Source organism: Eretmochelys imbricata, chromosome 1 (genome assembly GCF_965152235.1).
Source record: "Eretmochelys imbricata isolate rEreImb1 chromosome 1, rEreImb1.hap1, whole genome shotgun sequence".
Classification (NCBI taxonomy): Eukaryota; Metazoa; Chordata; order Testudines; family Cheloniidae; genus Eretmochelys; species Eretmochelys imbricata.
Window position 1 is genome coordinate 223,870,728 of NC_135572.1, and position 18,267 is coordinate 223,888,994.

Genomic DNA, 18,267 nt, shown 5'->3' on the forward strand with positions numbered 1-18,267 from the left:
CAGGATCCTGGCCAGGTCACTCTCCCACCTGGTGCCTCACTTTCTCTATCTTTGAAATGGAGATCATCATGACCACCTTAAGAATGTGTTTGATCCTCTGCTCTTTCTTCCCCAATCTCTGCCCTCCTTGCCCCACACAGGCCTCTGCCCTGTTCCTCAAACTTCCATGCCCATGTTAGTGCCAGAGCCAAATGCAAGGTCCTATAGCTAGTGACAAGGCATGCCGGCCACACCGACAGAATGGGGAAGTGTATCCAGGAAAGCAGTGACTCTGAAAAGGATTTAGGGGCCAGAGTGAAGAAGCCACTCAAAATGAGCTCCCAGTGTGATGCTGTGGTGAACAGGGCTAAAGCCATCATTTGACGTAGGGACAGAGCAGTGAGTAGGCTAGGGAGGTGTAACGATTCTGGTTCTGCCGGGACCCAACTAAGAGTTCCAATTCAGGACAAATTGCTTCAAGCAGGCCAGTTAGAGCCCAAAGCTGGGTTTTTTCCACCTCTAAGGCAAACCAAACCGGCCAAACAGAGAATACTTCAATTTTACCCCACTGCCTAACCACAAGTCACACAAGCAATTCCCTTGGACACTGCAGTTTCCCAGTATCACCGCCAGTGCCACTCATTATGTGGATGAATGGTTATGAAAAGCAATTCCCCAGTAAAAGAAAAAAGGTTCTCTCAAAGGACCCCAAAGGCCCAAGCCCCAGACACAGGTCAATAGACAAATCAGATCTTACCCACAAATCATGCTGTTGCCATACTTTAGAATCCAAAATCTAACGGTTTATTCATGAAGGGAAAAAGACATAGATGAGAGCTAGAATTGGTTAAATGGAATCAATTGCATACAGTAATGGCAAAGTCCTTAGTTCAGGCTTGTAGCAGTGATAGAATAAACTGCAGGTTCAAATCAAGTCTCTGGAGTACATCCACAGCTGGGATGGGTCATTCGGTCCTTTGTACAGAGCTTCAGTTTGTAGCAAAGTCCCTCCAGAGGTATGAAGCCGGATTGAAGACAAGATGGAGGGGAGGCATCAGCCTTTTAGTCTCTTGCCATGTGGTCTTTGCTTTCTTTGTCCCAAGGACACTCTATCCAGCATGTGGCACAGAAAAAGCTTAGAGTTCTGTCCGTAGGCAGCTCCCTGCATATCTTGCTGAGCCACAAGGCCTATCTGCCTTCTCTCAATGGGTCAGTTGTATAGTCGATGCTCCTTAATGGGCCATCAAGCAGGCTTGGCAGAGCTGACACCAACTTGTCTGGGGTGTTCCCCGGAAGCATAGCACAAGTTTGAAATACAGACAGTATAGAGCCAATATTCATAACTTCAACTACAAAAATGATACACAGACACAGAGAGCATAATTTTCATCAGCCAATCATAACCTCTCCCTAGACCGCTTACACGACAACCTTTATACAATATTGGCTGCAAATATATAACAGTGGTCGCAACAGTGATCTACACAGTTATAGATCCTGTCAGGAGGTGACACGGCATCAGTGGGACTGATATTGGAAAACTGCGTCTGATTTTGGTGTCCTCATTTGAAAGAGATGTTGTGAAATTGGAGCTGGGGCAGCAAAGAGCCACCAAATGTTCTGAGGGCTGGAGAAAAATGCCTTCTAGTCAGCTACTGAAAGAGCTCAACCTGTTCAGCTTATCAAAAGAGGATTGAAAGGTGACTTCATTGAAGTGTTGAAGTGCGTTCATGGAGAGAAACTATTGGGTATTAAAGGGCTCGTTAATCTAGCAGAGAAAGGCACAACAAGGCCCAATGGCTGGAAGGTGAAGAGAGACAAATTCATATTACAAATAAGGCACAAATATTCAACAGCGGGGCCGATTCACCACAGGAACAAGCTACCAAGGAAAGTGGTGGATTCTCTATCTCTTGATGTCATTTAATAAAGACTAGATGCCTTTCTGGAATGTGTTTGCCTAAAAAGTAGCTATTGTGTCATCCAGGAGTCCTGTGATATGCAGAGGGTCAGATTAGATGCTCTAATGGTCTCTTCTGGCCATAAAGTCGACTAATTTCTGAAAAACTGAGTGCAGCATTGGGAGCAGTGTCTGATGTTTCACTGTCTAGCTGGCTTGCTTCCTAGACAGTAGCGGATTTACCACGGCGCCACGGGCTCCAGGGCACTGGGCCCACGCTCCAAAGGGGCCCCGGCCAGCTGCGCTTCTCCGCCCCCGCTCTCTCCTGAAGGGGTGGAAGCTTGGTGTTGCCGGCTCCTGGGGTTCTGTCCTGCTGCTGCATGGCAGGCTCTGCCAGCAACCAAGCTCCCCTCCATCCGCCTCTTCCCCCAGCTTGCTACTTCTGTCCCTCTCCCTACCGCCGATCAGCTGTTTGCCAAAGGCAGGAAGCGGGAGAAGTGGAGAAGAGGCAGGGGCGGGGCCTTGGAGAAGGGGGTGGAATTGGGACATACCCCCTCCAGCCCTGTCAAGGTTCCTTCCCCACTCTGAACTCTAGGGTACAGATGTGGGGACCTGCATGAAAACCCCCCAAGCTTACTTTTACCAGCTTAGGTTAAAACTTCCCCAAGGTACAAACTATTTTACCCTTTGCCCTTGGACTTCCACTGCCACCACCAAAAGTTTATCTGGGTTTATTGGGAAAACATTGTTTGGAAACGTCTTCCCCCCAAAATCCTCCCAACCCTTGCACCCCACTTCCTGGGGAAGGTTTGGTAAAAATCCTCACCAATTTGCATAGGTGACCACAGACCCAAACCCTTGGACCTTAGAACAATGAAAAAAGCATTCAGTTCTTGAAAAGAAACATTTTAATCGAAGAAACAGTAAAAAGAATCACCTCTGTAAAATCTAATTACCTTACATAGAGAATCCCTCGGGGCAAAACCTTCAGTTACAAAAAGACACACAGACAGGAATATTCATTCTATTCAACACAGCTTATTTTCTTAGCCATTTAAAGAAATCATAATCTAACACATATCTAGCTAGATTACTTACTAAATTCTAAGACTCCATTCCTGTTCTGTCCCTGGCAAAAGCATCACACAGACAGACACAGACACTTTGTATTTCTCCCTCCTCCTATTTTGGTCAGGTGCCAGCGAGGTTACCTTTAGCTTCTTAACCCTTTACAGGTGAGAGGATTTTTCCTCTGGCCAGGAGGGATTTTAAAGGGGTTTACCCTTCCCTTTATATTTATGACAAGCCCCCTGCCTTGAGCCGCTCAGGGCAGGGGGATGGGAGCAACCCCATGACCCCAGCCCACCCTCCCAGCCCCCTGACCTCTGCCCTGACTCCTGCACCCCCCTCAAACCCCGCCAGCCCTGACTCCTGAACCCCCCTCACAAAACCCCTACTCTGACTCCTGCACCCCACACACACCCAGCCCTGACTTCTGCACCCCACACACCTACCCAGCCCCCCCAGCCCCCTGCCCTGTCTCCTGCACACCCCCCCACAGATACTCTGCCCTGACTCCTGCACCCCCCACACATCCCCACCCCCACCCTGAGCACCAACCTGGAGATCCTGCACCCTCCCTCTCACATACCCACCTGCACCCCTCGCACCGAATGGAAGATGTCCCAGGTAAGCGCTCCACACCCCAACCTCCTGCCCCCTCCCTCAGTCTAGCTCCTGTTCAGATTCTGCACCCCAACCCCCAGCCTTCTCCTACACTCTATCTCCCAGATCCTGCACCCCCAGCCCTGTGCTCAGTGCACCCACACCCTCAGCTTGGTGCAGAGCGAGATGAAGAGAATGGGCTAGAACGAGGGTGAAGGTAGGTACCCACTCTGTGCTGTTTACCCCCGGCCCCTTTCTAGCTCCAAGGACCAACCCTAGCTCCCATCCCACTGTGCTTTTACCCTCAGCCCCTGCTTTCCTCCAGTCAACAAGGACTAATCCTCCCCACATGCCCCGCTGTGCTCATCTTGCCCTGGCCCCTGCCTTGCTCCACCTGGGGACCAATCCTTCCCCTGACACACCATGCCCAACTGTCAGGGTGGATAAAAATCAATTACTTTAAAAAAAATCAAATAATCAGATTTTTTAAATTTAAAGTGGATTTTTGAGGGGAAAATATCTAAAGATAGTTTTAATTAAGGTACATTACATCTCATCATGGAACAGGGATTATAAATTTTAATTAATAGAATCATAGACTATCAGGGTTGGAAAAGACCTCAGGAGGTCATCTAGTCCAACCTGCTGCTCAAAGCAGCACCAATCCCCAATTTTTGCCCCAGATCCCTGAATGGCCTTCTCAAGGACTGAACTCACAACCCTGGGTTTAACAGGCTAATGCTCAAACCACTGAGCTATCCCTCCCCCCATAATTCTATAGTATGAGACAATATATTCATGTAATGTTTAAGAAAAGTTTTGTAAATGAGTTCTAATAGTTCATGGATTAGGGACCCAATCTTATGGGTTCCACAGGCTTCTGTATAGATTATTTAGGTTAATTTTTCTATCTACTCAATGGGACTCAGTGCTCAGCCTAGAAGATACCATCAGAGATGCTTAGTTTTGCACTTCTCAAACTGTGGATTTGTGTCTCCAGAGGTAACATGCTTGTTAACAGCAAAAATGTTTTAAATAAATAAATAAATAATATTTAGAGGTGAGAAATAACAGACGTCAACTCTATTGTCTTTCTGCAAATTTGTGTACACAGGGTCAACCCCTTACCTGTCTTTAAAAGTGAAAAGTTTCAAAAAGTTCAATGAATAGAAGATTGTTGGGGACGGAATAGATCTGGACAAGGAAAAGAAGTCTGGAGATAAAGATGAGAAGTGAGGGACATCTGCTTTTTTGTTAAACTATTCTGTTTCTTGTTGAAGAAAAATATCCAGAATACTTACTTAACGTTATTGTTTTAGTTAAATGAAACAATTTAAATATCTGTCTGGTGATGTTCTCCTCCTAATACAGCCTGGCAAGAAAATCCTCCAAATATTAATGATTAACCTGTTGAACTGGAGATAGTTCACCTCCCAATAACTTCATAAATATCTGCTTCAGTTACCTTTGGGAAATGACATACCAAACGCTCATTCATTTTGTAATATAGCTGTAAAACTAATCTGAAAAGTTTTCAAAATAAATCACAGTTTAAAAATGTATAGTGTGTACCTTCTAAAAACCAAACCTACATCTATCTCTGAGTTGTGAAGAATATGTACTAAGGTTATAACAACCAACAAGAAAGCACTTTTATGTAGAAAACCATGATTAAATTGAGTCTTGCTGACTAGTGATTTAAATCAAATCCACCCTCCCCGCTGTGCTCTTGCCCCTGGCCTCTTCATTCCCCAAGGGGGCCCACAAATATGTTTGGGGCCGGGCCCACAAAAAGTTAATCCGGTCCTGGGTCAGTTGCTAGATATTGTAGAACTCAGCCAGGATGCTTATTTACCTCTGTATGTTTTTGCTTCCAGTACATCCCCTTTCTGTTACCCTCAGGGAGTGCACATGATCATACTGTAACCAAAACCCAGTAGGGCTGTTTTAATCTCCTGCAGACTTCTGCCATTTGCTTGCTCTTTCATGAGTGACACTGCTACAGTAGTCTGACTATTTTGGTGGAGGGGTGTTGTACGGTTCCCTGGATTGTTGGAAGTGGGTGGATCTGGCTATGTTATCTCACATCAGAGATTCATATTTGACTTTCACAGCTTAGAAGGGACCATTATGATCAGCTCATCTGACCTCCTGAATAACACACATTTCACACAGGTTTCAGAGTAACAGCCGTGTTAGTCTGTATTCGCAAAAAGAAAAGGAGTACTTGTGGCACCTTAGAGACTAACCAATTTATTTGAGCATGAGCTTTCGTGAGCTACAGCTCACTTCATCAGATGCATACCGTGGAAACTGCAGCAGACTTTATATATACACAGAGAATATGAAACAATACCTCCTCCCACCCCACTGTCCTGCTGGTAATAGCTTATCTAAAGTAATCGTCAGGTTAGGCCATTTCCAGCACAAATCCAGGTTTTCTCACCCTCCACCCCCCCACACAAATTCACTCTCCTGCTGGTGATAGGAAATGGCCTAACTTCATTATCATGCACATTGTGTAAAGAGTTGTCACTTTGGATGGGCTATCACCAGCAGGAGAGTGAATTTGTGTGGGGGGGTGGAGGGTGAGAAAACCTGGATTTGTGCTGGAAATGGCCTAACCTGACGATTACTTTAGATAAGCTATTACCAGCAGGAGAGTGGGGTGGGAGGAGGTATTGTTTCATATTCTCTGTGTATATATAAAGTCTGCTGCAGTTTCCACGGTATGCATCTGATGAAGTGAGCTGTAGCTCACGAAAGCTCATGCTCAAATAAATTGGTTAGTCTCTAAGGTGCCACAAGTACTCCTTTTCTTTTTACATTTCACACAGGAATTCCTACATCAAGCCCATAGTTTTGGTTGACCTAAAGCGTATCTTTTCGAAAGAGAACCAGGACAGATAGTTGCATATTTTCCTATTGGAATATTTTTCCATCAGAAAATGCTGATTCCACAAAATCAAAACATTCTGTAGGAAGTATAGATTTCCTGAACATTTCTGAGAGGAAATTATTAAAAAGTTTCATTTTGACTTTATCTTTTTGACTTTTAAATTGTACCATAGCACCCACACATCACATCCACAGTCACATCCACATGCCCAACACAATCCTTTACCACACATCATTCACACCCCACCCAGCACATATACAACATACAACTCCAATGCATCACTCCCCCCCATAACATACACACCATCACATGCAACACTCAAACACTATACACTCTGTACAAATCACATAACACACCACCACCACATAGATACCATCACACACTGCCACAATGTGCCACACCCACAATGCACCATGCAACATAAGAGTCAAAATGGTACAAAGATGCCTTCTTTAAACAAAGGTGAGCAAATCTAACCTTATCTAAAAAAAGCATTTCAACCTTCTCTTAGAAAATCATGTTTCATGGAAGGTCTCAGTCCTTATCTTCAAGCCACTTAGGCCCAGATCTGTAGAGGTATTTAAGCTCCATTGAAATCAATGGACATTAGGGGGTTTAAATGCCTCTGAGGATCTGAGCCTTTAGCATTTGGGCCTTTGACAAATGAAAGATTCCTTCCCATTCCAGGACTGCATTGATCAGCGCTGTCCCTCAGGCACAGTGGAGCTGTCGCCAGCCAGAGGAAGCTCATTTGTTCAGGAGACAGTTTTCCTGGTGGTTGATCTGAGACTCTGGACCCAACTCCCACAGGATCACAAAATCACCTGAACCCTCTTTCTGTTCCACTTGAAAGTGAGCTTCTGAAACCTGCCTTCAGTAGCATAAGCTCGTAGCATGTCATAAAATAAACCTCCATAAGAATCCACATGCACTTTTTCCCTAGGGGGAAGGATGGAGAACAACCCACATGGGATGAAAGAAAATCATGTCACTTCATGCATCTATATACGATGCTCTGATGCCACAGTGAAGGGCATAGTATCAGCATTTCTAGGGCAGAGAAGAGATTAGGGGCCTCTTGTCACTGTCTAATCGTGTGTGTGTGTGCTCATTAAGATACCTGTAAATAACCTCCCATTTATCCTCCTGGATTTCAGAGGAAAGTCTGGAGTCTGGATTGGGGGTTAGGGCCCTCTCTGGAGTTAGGAATATTTTGTTGCTGGGTTTCTCACTGTTACCGCAAACCTGATAGAGCATTCACTTTCAGTGCAGTGCCCCATCCTAGAGCCTGCGATATCTGAGAAGTGATATTTTAGCATTACTACTTTTTGGTGATTCAGTTGTGAAGTTGCACTCCATAATGTTTTATGGAAATATGCTTATGAGTTTAAATATAATGTAACTGGAATATGCGTTATGCAAAAGGTCTCTTGTAAAGTATCATTACAAAGCAATATAAAATATATTCATCCAATTTGTATGCATGTATCATCATTGTATCTGAAGCTAGAAATATGAAGTATAACTCTAAGGTCCTATTGTAACTTGGCAAAGTGTGGGCCATTAATGATGGCTTAGCATCTTGATGGCTCCCACTGACAAGGACAATTGGTTGTAAAATGTTTATTTACCTGCAAGTGTTCCTGGGAGCCAGCCAAGGAAGAATGGAGGCTGGGGTCTCACAGGACATGTGAGCATGTCACCTGACACTGGAATCCATCTTAAATCTGGTAATTTTCCATTTAGAAGGAGGGGTGGGGACCCAGAGAGACAAAAGATTCCAGCCTTGTGCCAAAGCTATAAAAGGGGCTGGAACAAAACAAAGGAAGCTGCCAGTCATGAGAACACCCCTGCTTTCCACCTAAGATGTCTGCTGGAACTAACAAGTCTGTACCAGGGGAAAGGATTGGGCCCAGACTAGGAAGGAGCCTAGTTTGTGAAAGAAGCTTATTAGCATATCTGTGAGGGTGAGATTTTACCTGTAATCAGTTTCTTAATGTATTAGGCTTGGACTTGTGTGTTTTTGCTTTATTGTGCTTGCTAACTTACTTTGTTCTGTCTGTCATTACTTGAAACCACTGAAATCCTACTTTTTGTTCTTAATAAAATCACTTTTCTTTATTATTGAACCCAGAGTAAGTGATTAATACCTGGAGGAACAAACGACTGTGCATATCTCTCTATCAATGATATAGAGGGTGAACAATTTATGAGTTTACCCTGTATAAGCTTTATACAGAGTAACATGGATTTATTTGTGGTTTGGATCCCATTGGAAGCTGGGTGTCTGGGTGCTGGAGATAGCAGACCTGCTGAGCAATTTTTGGTTAAAGTCTGCAGCTTTGGGGGCGTGGACCAGACCTGAGTCTGTATTGTAGCAGGCTAGCATATCTGGCTCAACAAGGCAGGGTGCTGGAGTCCCAAACTGGCAGGGAAAACGGCTGAGAGATAGTCTCAGCACATCAGATGACAGTCCCAAGGGGGTCTCTGTGACCGAACCCATCACTTTAGTCTCCATCTCTCTCACTGCTGGTCCCCATGGAGCCACCCAACACACCTAATGAGAGAAACATCAGCCCAGGGACAGATCTTCAAAAAGGGTTTAATAAGAAAAAGCAAAAATTCACAATGAAGAAGTGTTAGGGACAAAAAAGCAGGGAAGTTCCAGATTGTCTGATCAATGGGAAATTAGAGGGGAAATCACAGCCCCTGTCTCAGTCAGACTTATTTCTTGCATCTAAACAAAACTGAAATCAAAAAGCTAATTGAAGCAGTTCCCAGGCAGGGATTGTCTCCAATACCCCGTTGGATCAATGAGCATTTGGGACAGAAAGAATCTAACCATACAGCATTTACATCCTCACAGGATATTTGATCTGAACCCAGCCATTCCTATATTGATGTCCCAGAGATGCCATCATCAACGTCATCATAACCTGGGTCATGAGAAGGTGGGGACAGGGCTTCCCTCTCAGCCCCAGAGGCCCCTTCACTTCTTAGCAAGTGCAGACTCCAGCCTGAAAATAGCAAGCAAGTCACATTACAGTCAACGTATTCATTCTCCACTCATGTGCACTCACATAATGGATGGGCAACATACAGCATGGGCTGTGAATCAGCCCCCACCCACAGTTCCTCTTAGTGGGCCTCTGACATGTTTAAACCATTAGCTCTCTTTCTGTTCTTCAAAGAAAACACGTGGGAGCAGAATCTCTCTGTGCTGAGACCTCCCTGGTGCAGGATAAATGTGGGGATGGCAGTGAGCTGGTGACAACTCCCTGATACAGCACTGGGAGCTGCTGTAACTCCTGACAGCTGATATAGTCCCTAAGGGACCACAAGCCAGCAGACACCTGGTGGCTGGAGCAGGGTGGGGACCCTAGCCCATGGGACTTGCCTGGACATCACAGATCTCACCCACCCACACAATGCTTATTCACACATTATTCCCATCAAGACCAAAGAAATGCACATTTCATCCCAACCCAGTCTCCCCTGAGATGCAAAGTGGGAGCTCAGTCCTGGGTCCCAGCTCTGATCCTGTGCTAATGGGGACATTTACATATTGAAGAGAGTGATTTCAAAGCCAGGCCGCTAACTAACCCCACCCCAGGGACCTGCTCTTCCCATTACCATCCAGGGAACTGACACCTGGTTTGGGGAAGGGCACTTTGGCCCTGATCCTGCCAATGGACCCATGTAACTTTGTTGATTTGGACAGTCCCACTGAAGTCAGAGAGAGTATTCATGTGAGTAGACTGACAGATGGGATCTAGTATTTGCAGGATCAGGGACCTTATCTAGGAAACCTTCTCTCTTTCTTGATTTCAATCCATTTAACTCTGTTTAGCAGAGGTCAGGGAGGGGACACAGCTCGGAGTTTACCAATAACTGTGTTTCAGTGCAGTCACAGTGACCCCTAGTGGCCAGTAAAGGCTCTTCCAGGTGAGTTGTGTACACTCCACTCACCTGTCCGTGAATCCCTGTTCCTGACACTTTCCCCATGGGCCCCCGTGACTTCCTGGGCACTCGGTCCAAAACCAGGGTCATCTTCAGGGTCAGAAATTTCTCTGGCATCATCATAACTGTCCCTTGGGTCATCTCCAGGCAGGGCAGGGACCTCTGAAATAATGATGGGAATTAATGGTAATGATAAAAGGCTTTCCACTGAATAGAGAAATAAGCTACATGCCAGGTGTGGCAAAGCAGGGACTTATGTGTATTATTTCTTATGAATGCCACATACATCTCAGTTTAGCTGTTTGATATTATCCTGCCAGATTGCACAGGGATAATCAAAGGAGGCCATTAGAGGGGAAACAAACAGGAAACATAAAAATAACAAAGACGTGGCTCCTACAGGCAACAATGAGGGGAGCTGTTAATTGTGAAATGCCCTTGCCATAAATATAAAGGGAAGGGTAATCACCTTTCTGTATTCAGTGCTATAAAATCCCTCCTGGACAGAGGCAAAGTCCTTTTACCTGTAAAGGGTTAAGAAGCTCAGGTAACCTGGCTGGCACCTGACCGAAAATGACCTCTGAGGGGACAAAATACTTTCAAATCTGGAGGGGGGGAAAGGCTTTTGTCTGTCTGTGTGATACCTTTGCCGGGAACAGATCAAGGATGAAAGCCCTCCAACTCCTGTAAAGTTAGTAAGTAATCTAGCGAGAAAATGTGTTGGGTTTTCTTTGTTTTGGCTTCTGAAATTTGCTGTGCTGGAGGAAATGTGTATTCCTGTTTTTGTGGTTTTTTGTAACTTAAGGTTTTGCCAAGAGGGATTCTCTATGTTTTGAATCTGACTGCCTGTAAGATTATCTTCCACTCTGATCTTACAGAGTTGTTCTCTTATCTTTTTTTGTTCTTCTAATAAAGTTCTGGGTTGTTTTTTTTAAGAATCCGATGGGGGTTTTGGGGTCTTTCATAGTCTTTCATCAAAATCGAAGGCTGGTTTGTGCTCATCTTGTTTATTCTCAAGCCTCCCCAGGAAAGGGGGTGTAAGGGCTTGGAGGGATATTTTGGGAAAAAGGAACTCCAGGTGGTCCTTTCCCTGGTCTTTGTCTAAATCACTTGGTGGTGGCAGCATATTGTTCAAGGACAAGATGAAATTGGTGCCTTGGGAAAGCTTTTAACCTAAGCTGGTAAAAATAAGCTTCGGGGGTCTTTCATGCGGGTCCCCATATCGGTACCCGTGAGTTCAGTGTGGGGAGGGAACCCTGACAGCCCTTCGCTGGCTCCAGCCAGGCTACTTTGGGTTAATTCTTCCCAGCCCTGAGCTCAGGATCAAAGGGCAGACTAGGGAATGAAGAGGGGGAGCAGCAGTAGCCAAGGGGCAATGTGGCTTCCAGGAGGCACATTCATCATTGCTCACCTCGGCTGTCTGGAGTCTGGAGGACGTTCCTCAAGGCAGGCTCCTCCACATTATTGTAATCCAACTGAGACCCCCCTTGGGAAGCTCCCTCTGGAACAGCAAACATCACGGTCAGCTTCCCCTGAACACACCCATTTCCCCAGCAGGTTTTAGTTCCCCTGTTTAGTTTAGGCCTGTTGTTTTCGAGTTTGGGCTTTTCATCATAGAGTCTGCAGGAGAAGTCACAGGGTGACCCAGGGGAAAAGGGAGAGTCATGGACATTCTGTCAAACAATAATTGTGCCACCTTTGTTTCCTCAAAAATAACTAAGGCCCAGCCCTGCCCCACAGCATCCAATACCAACTTTGTCATGCCCTTCAATGAGATCAGGATCTATGCTGGTTTTGAGCTAACCCTGGACCTGTTTCATAGATTCATAGATTCATGGATATTAAGGTCAGAAGGGACCATTATGATCATCTAGTCCGACCTCCTTCACAATGCAGGCCACAGAATCTCACCCACCCACTCCAGCGATAAACCTCTCACCTATGTCTGAGCTATTGAAGTCCTCAAATCGTGGCTTAAAGACTTCAAGGAGCACAGAATCCTCCAGCAAGTGACCAGTGCCCCATGCTACAGAGGAAGGCGAAAAACCTCCAGGGCCTCTTCCAATCTGCCCTGGAGGAAAATTCCTTCCCGACCCCAAATATGGTGATCAGCTGAACCCGGAGCATATGGACAAGATTCACCAGTCAGATACCCAGGAAAGAATTCTCTGTAGTAACTCAGATCCCACCCCATCTAACATCCCATCACAGGCTGCTGGGAGATAGTAGCTGCCACACCAGAGCTGATCATTGTGAATTCAACTGACGTCTGTAAAACATGGTTTAAAGTCCTTACATTATATGGGCTGGATCGTGAATTCGGTTATATGTTCCTGTCGAGGAGGCAGGGGGCTAAGATCATGGGGCACAGATCAGGGGTTGTACAGTGACACGTGTCAGCTGTAGAAGTCAGATTCTTTTTTACAGTGTGAATATTTCTCTGCCCGGTTCCCTGCAGCTCCTCCCCTGGGAGAGAGCACAGTCAACCACACACAGAAAGGGTCAGGATTTGTTCACATTTCCATCAAGAGCTGGACAGAAATCTTTTGTGTGTCTCTGTGTCCACCCCCATCCTTGTTACCTTGCTCTGATCCAGGATCATTTTCCCCCTCGCTGTCCCTGGTGTAATACTGCAGCTTTGTCACTGAGTCATCTGAATAGGAAACTGGAGAAAGGGTAAATGGGATGTTATCACAGTGAGAGCAGCGAAACTGGCTGATGGGCAATGCATCTGGGTCCTGGAGCAAGATTTATGGTCTCACTATATTGCTTCTTCAAGAGAAGATGCTGAATTCACAGCGACTGAGTGGTGAGAGGCTGACACAGACTTTCTAAGCTAAATATCAGGTTTTTTTGTAGTAAATGTGGCTTTGGGGTGGATAATTCAGACTGGGAAGATGCTGGGAACAGCCATATTGACCTCATGAGGTGAGGCAGGAACTGAGTGAGCCTTTTACCATGGCATCCCCTCCTGTGGGTTTCATTCAAATCCTTCTCATGAACTGGGGAGCCTGTTTTGAGTCACACTCAGGGTGTAAGAATCTCTTTAGAGAGGAATGTTTATCTTCTCCTCCTGAATGTTGCTGTTTCATGGCCTGATCCAGCAGAAAATTATGGCTGAGGCTGCTGGTCCAGATCTCCTCAGCCACGGACATGACTCCCATTTTGTTCTGGAAGATACTCCCCCTCCCCCGCCTTTTTGACAGGTAAGGCCACACCCCTCCTATGATCAGAGTCTGTGACCAACCCCCACCATTAGCAGAGAGGAGAATGTGGATCTCAGAGGAGAAGAACTGACCATGCTCAGAGTGCCCCACAATGTGCTGAACTGAGAGCAGCATCTTCCCCCCTGATTGACATTCAGTCAAAATGACGAGAACAGTCACTTTCCTGACCGAAAACTAATTACCCCCTACGGCTGCAGGATGTACAGATGGGCCTGACTGTCCTCAGAATGGGGCTAGCAGAGTCTGCTAGGGAGGAAACTCATTCATCTCAGTCCAGTAACTGGCTGGTCTCTTCACAGATCCAGCATCTCCAGCCATCCAGGACTCACAGGCTTGAAGGCTGCAGAGATTTAGCTCTAAGTCAGAGCTTTAGATTTTCTCCCTGTTAGGAATGACACACACAGACCTGAGCGATCAAACATTTCCTGCTTCTTTCTCATCAGGTTATAATCGATCTCCTCGTACACGGCCTCAGAGAAAGGGTCCAAGGGTCTTCTGGAGTCTGAAAACAAAGGGCAGGGTTTGCACAGGCTCAGAGAAGCTAGGGATGGGAAACCCTATGAGATCATCCAGCCCCTGCCCCCAACTCCAGTGCAGGACTGGTTCCTACAGCATATTCCCACTTCTGTCTCCAGTTTAGATTTCAGCATCCCAGGTGTCCCTGTCATGTTTGTTCTATTAGCTATTTCACTGTCATTAAGTTTATCTGGATATTCAACCTTAATGGTCCCTTCATAAATGTATCCTATTACTCCTACTACCACCCAAAATGATTCCTCTCCTATCCTGGTGCTCACACCTATGGGCAAAATAGTACTTGTATATGTACTGCCTAGAGACTGTGTGGGGAATAATTAGCTAATATTTGTGCAGTGCTTTAAAAATGGAAAGTACTATCTACCTATCTTTTTAGGTGATGAATTTGAGGAACTGTCCCAGATTGAGGTGTCATGAGAGGAAGTTCTGGAACAAATTGATGAACTAAACAGTAATAACAGGTTTCAGAGTAACAGCCGTGTTAGTCTGTATTTGCAAAAAGAAAAGGAGTACTTGTGGCACCTTAGAGACTAACCAATTTATTTGAGCATAAGCTTTCGTGAGCTACAGCTCACTTCATCGGATGCATACTGTGGAAAGTGTAGAAGATCTTTTTATACACACAAAGCATGAAAAAATACCTCCTCCCACCCCACTCTCCTGCTGGTAATAGCTTATCTAAAGTGATCACTCTCCTTACAATGTGTATGATAATCAAGTTGGACCATTTCCAGCACAAATCCAGGTTTTCTCACCCCCCACCCCTGCACACACACATACACAAACACACTCTCCTGCTGGTAATGGTCCAACTTGATTATCATACACATTGTAAGGAGAGTGATCACTTTAGATAAGCTATTACCAGCAGGAGAGTGGGGTGGGAGGAGGTATTTTTTCATGCTTTGTGTGTATAAAAAGATCTTCTACACTTTCCACAGTATGCATCTGATGAAGTGAGCTGTAGCTCACGAAAGCTTATGCTCAAATAAATTGGTTAGTCTCTAAGGTGCCACAAGTACTCCTTTTCTTTAAACAGTAATAAGTCACCAGAACCAGATGGTATTCACCCAAGAGCTCTGAAGGAACTCAAATGTGAAATTGCAGAACTACTAACTGTAGTCTGTAACCTATCATTTCAATCAGTTTCCGTACCAGAAGACTGGAGGATAGCTAATGTGATGCAAAATTTTTAAAAACGCTCAAGAAGCAATCCCAGCAATTACAGGCCAGTAAACCAAACTACAGAACCAGGCAAATTCGTTTAAACTACAGTAAAAGACAGAATGATCAGACACATAGATGAACATGATTTGTTGTGGAAGAGTCAACATGGTTGTTGTCAAGGGAAGTTGTGCCTCACCAATTCTTTTGGATTCTCTGAGGGAGTCAACAAGCATGTGGACGAGGGGGATCCAGTGGATATAGTGTACTTAGATTTTCAGAAAGCCTTTGACAAGGTCCCTCACCAAAGGCTCTTAAGAAAAGTAATCTGTCATGGGATAAGGGGGAAGGTCCTCTCATGGATCAGTGACTGAGTAAAAGATAGGGAAAAAAGGGGAAGAAATAAAGGGTCAGTTTTCAGAACAGAGAGAGGTAAATAGTTCTGACTCCCAGGGGTCTGTACTGGTACCAGTGCTGATCAACATATTCATAAATGCTCTGGAAAAAGGGGTAAACAGGGAGGTGGCAAAATTTGCTGATGATACAAAACTAGTCAAGATAGTTAAGTCCAAAGCAGACTGCGAAAAATACACTGGGATCTCACAAAACTGCATGACTGGGCAACACAGTTGCAGAAGAAATTCAATGTTGATAAACGCAAAGTAATGCATGTCGGAAAACATAATCCCAACTATAGATATAAAATGATGGGGTCTAAATTGGCTGTTACCACTCAAGAAAGATCTTGGAGTCATTGTGGATAGTTCTCTGAAAACACCCACTCAATGTGCAGTGGCAGTCAAAAAAGAATTTTGTTAATCATTTGGAAAGGGATAAATAATAAGACAGAAAATATCATGTTGCCTGGATCTAAATCCATGCTACGCCTCCATCTTGAGTACTGCGTGTAGATGTGGTCACCCCATCTCAAAAAAGATATATTGAAATTGGAAAAGGTTCAGGAAAAGGGCAACAAAAATGGTTAGGGGTATGGAACAGCTGCCATATGAGGAGAGATTAATAAAACTGGGACTTTTCAGCTTGGAAAAGAGATGATTAAGGGGCGATATGAAACTATAAAATTGTGACTGGTGTGGAGAAAGTAAATAAGGAAGTGTTATTTACTCCTTCTCATAACACAAGAACTCGGGGTCACCAAAGGAAATTAATAGGCAGCAGGGTTAAAACAAACAAAAGGAAGTATTTCTTCACACAACATACACTCAATGCCTGTGGAACTCTTTCCCAGAGGATGTTGTGAAGGACAAGAGTATAACAGGGCTCAAAAAAGAACTAGATAAATTCATGGAGGATAGGTCCAGCAATGGCTATTAGCCAGGATGGGCAGGGATGGTGTCCTTAGCCTCTGTTTGCCAGAAGCTGGGAATGGGCAACAGTGGATGGATCACTTGATGATTACCTGTTCTGTTCATTCCCTCTGAAGCGCCTGGCATTGGCCACTGTTGGAAGACAGGATACTGGGCTAGATGGACTTTTGGTCTGACCCACTATGGCTGTTTTTATGTTCTTATATAAGGGTAAATCTACACTGCAATCTGGAGGAGTGCTTGCAGCATAAACACATCTGAGCTGGCTTTGATCGAGCTAGCCACGTAGCTGTGTCAGCACATGCAGCAGCACAGGCTAACCTGCCGTGTACAGCCTCGCCTAGGAGCCTGGGTGCACACTCCAGTGGCTAGCCCACGTCACAGCCATGCTGACGCAACTACACTGCTGTTGTTATGCCAGCTAGCTTTCACCGAGCTAGGTAAAAGCTAGCTTGGGTATTTCTACATGTGCTGCAATCACACCTCTCACTGCAGTGTAGATATGCCCTAAATGCCTAGTAGAACTGTCTGATCTCTTTGGCCATTATCACCCAAGCTCTTTTCCAGCATTTCTCCTTCCTCGTACCCTCCCTCCTGCTGTATCTCTCTATTCCGGATCTTTCCCTCACATGGATTTTCTTGTACTTTTCTAAATGGAATCTCAACATGTTATTTTTCTAAGAATACTTGAAGTCTGTTTGTATTATTTTCTCCAGTGAGGCAGAGTGACCTCCCTCCCCACTTTAGAGCGAGGGACCACTACATTCCCTCCGGTGGGCGGAGCCAAACCTGCCCTGCCCCCGTCGCCAGAATTACCAGGGCAGGACAGGAAGTATAAAGGGAGGGTCTTGCATCTCTTTGGAGTGGGAGCTAGGGAAGGAGACAGAAGTCTCCAGCCTGCTGCAGAATTCTGGAGCTGGACCTGCACTAGGCAGCATCCTGTCCCCAAAGGAGACTGACCCTGCAGAGAAATTGCCGGCACTGCCATCGGCCAAGTACCCCAACGAGACCAAGGACCCGGGCACTATGGAACCCCTCACCCAGACGCTGGTAGGAAGTAGACCAAGGAAACTGGACTTTGGTCCCATTACACTGTCAAAACCCGAGTCAACATGTTTTAGCTGGATCCCTGCTGACCCAGTGGCAGAACAGTCCACTGCTGTTAGGGCCCCGGGCTGGGACGCAGACGAGTAGGGTGCGCCAAGGTCCCCTCATCCCCTGCTGCCAATCCCATCCCTGGGGTGGCAGCCTCCCCACGTTAGGCCAAGCGGTCTGCTGTTGGCCAGAGCCAGGTCATCAAAACTGTCTGTTTGGTGCTCTGCCCTGCCTGAGGGCCTGAATCCCTAGACTGTTTGGTGCTCCCTGCTCTTCCCCACCCAAAGAGCCAGAGCCCCAGACTGTGTCTTTGCTGCCTACCTTAGCCAAGAGGCTTAGGTAAAACCTGCTTCCCACTCTGTCCTGCCCAGAGGGCCAGAGCTTCCCTTATCAACCATGAACTGCTGGCTGTCCCAGCCAGGATGCTGTGGACTAAAGACTGTTTATACTCCACCCCGCCTAGAACGCCAGGGCTCTAGACTCCTGACTGGCGGCAGCTCTGACAGGAGGCTG

At 45.7% G+C, this 18,267-nt stretch overlaps 2 protein-coding genes across 2 annotated transcripts in view; one reads left to right on the forward strand and one right to left on the reverse strand.

Annotated features, from left to right (window-relative positions):
- The window catches only part of LOC144269822 (scavenger receptor cysteine-rich type 1 protein M130-like), a 547,202-nt gene that overhangs the window by 375,525 nt on the left and 153,410 nt on the right, over window positions 1-18,267 (forward strand). The window lies entirely within an intron of this gene.
- LOC144258351 (scavenger receptor cysteine-rich type 1 protein M130-like) overlaps window positions 9,329-18,267 on the reverse strand; it is a 68,378-nt gene continuing 59,439 nt past the window's right edge. The window contains exons 12-16 of the mRNA XM_077806816.1: window positions 14,037-14,132; window positions 12,985-13,056; window positions 11,815-11,904; window positions 10,413-10,565; window positions 9,329-9,460 (exon numbers count right to left, since the gene is read on the reverse strand). Coding sequence (XP_077662942.1) covers window positions 9,336-9,460; window positions 10,413-10,565; window positions 11,815-11,904; window positions 12,985-13,056; window positions 14,037-14,132 — 536 coding nt within the window. The 3' untranslated portion in view covers window positions 9,329-9,335. The remainder of the gene's footprint in view (window positions 9,461-10,412; window positions 10,566-11,814; window positions 11,905-12,984; window positions 13,057-14,036; window positions 14,133-18,267) is intronic.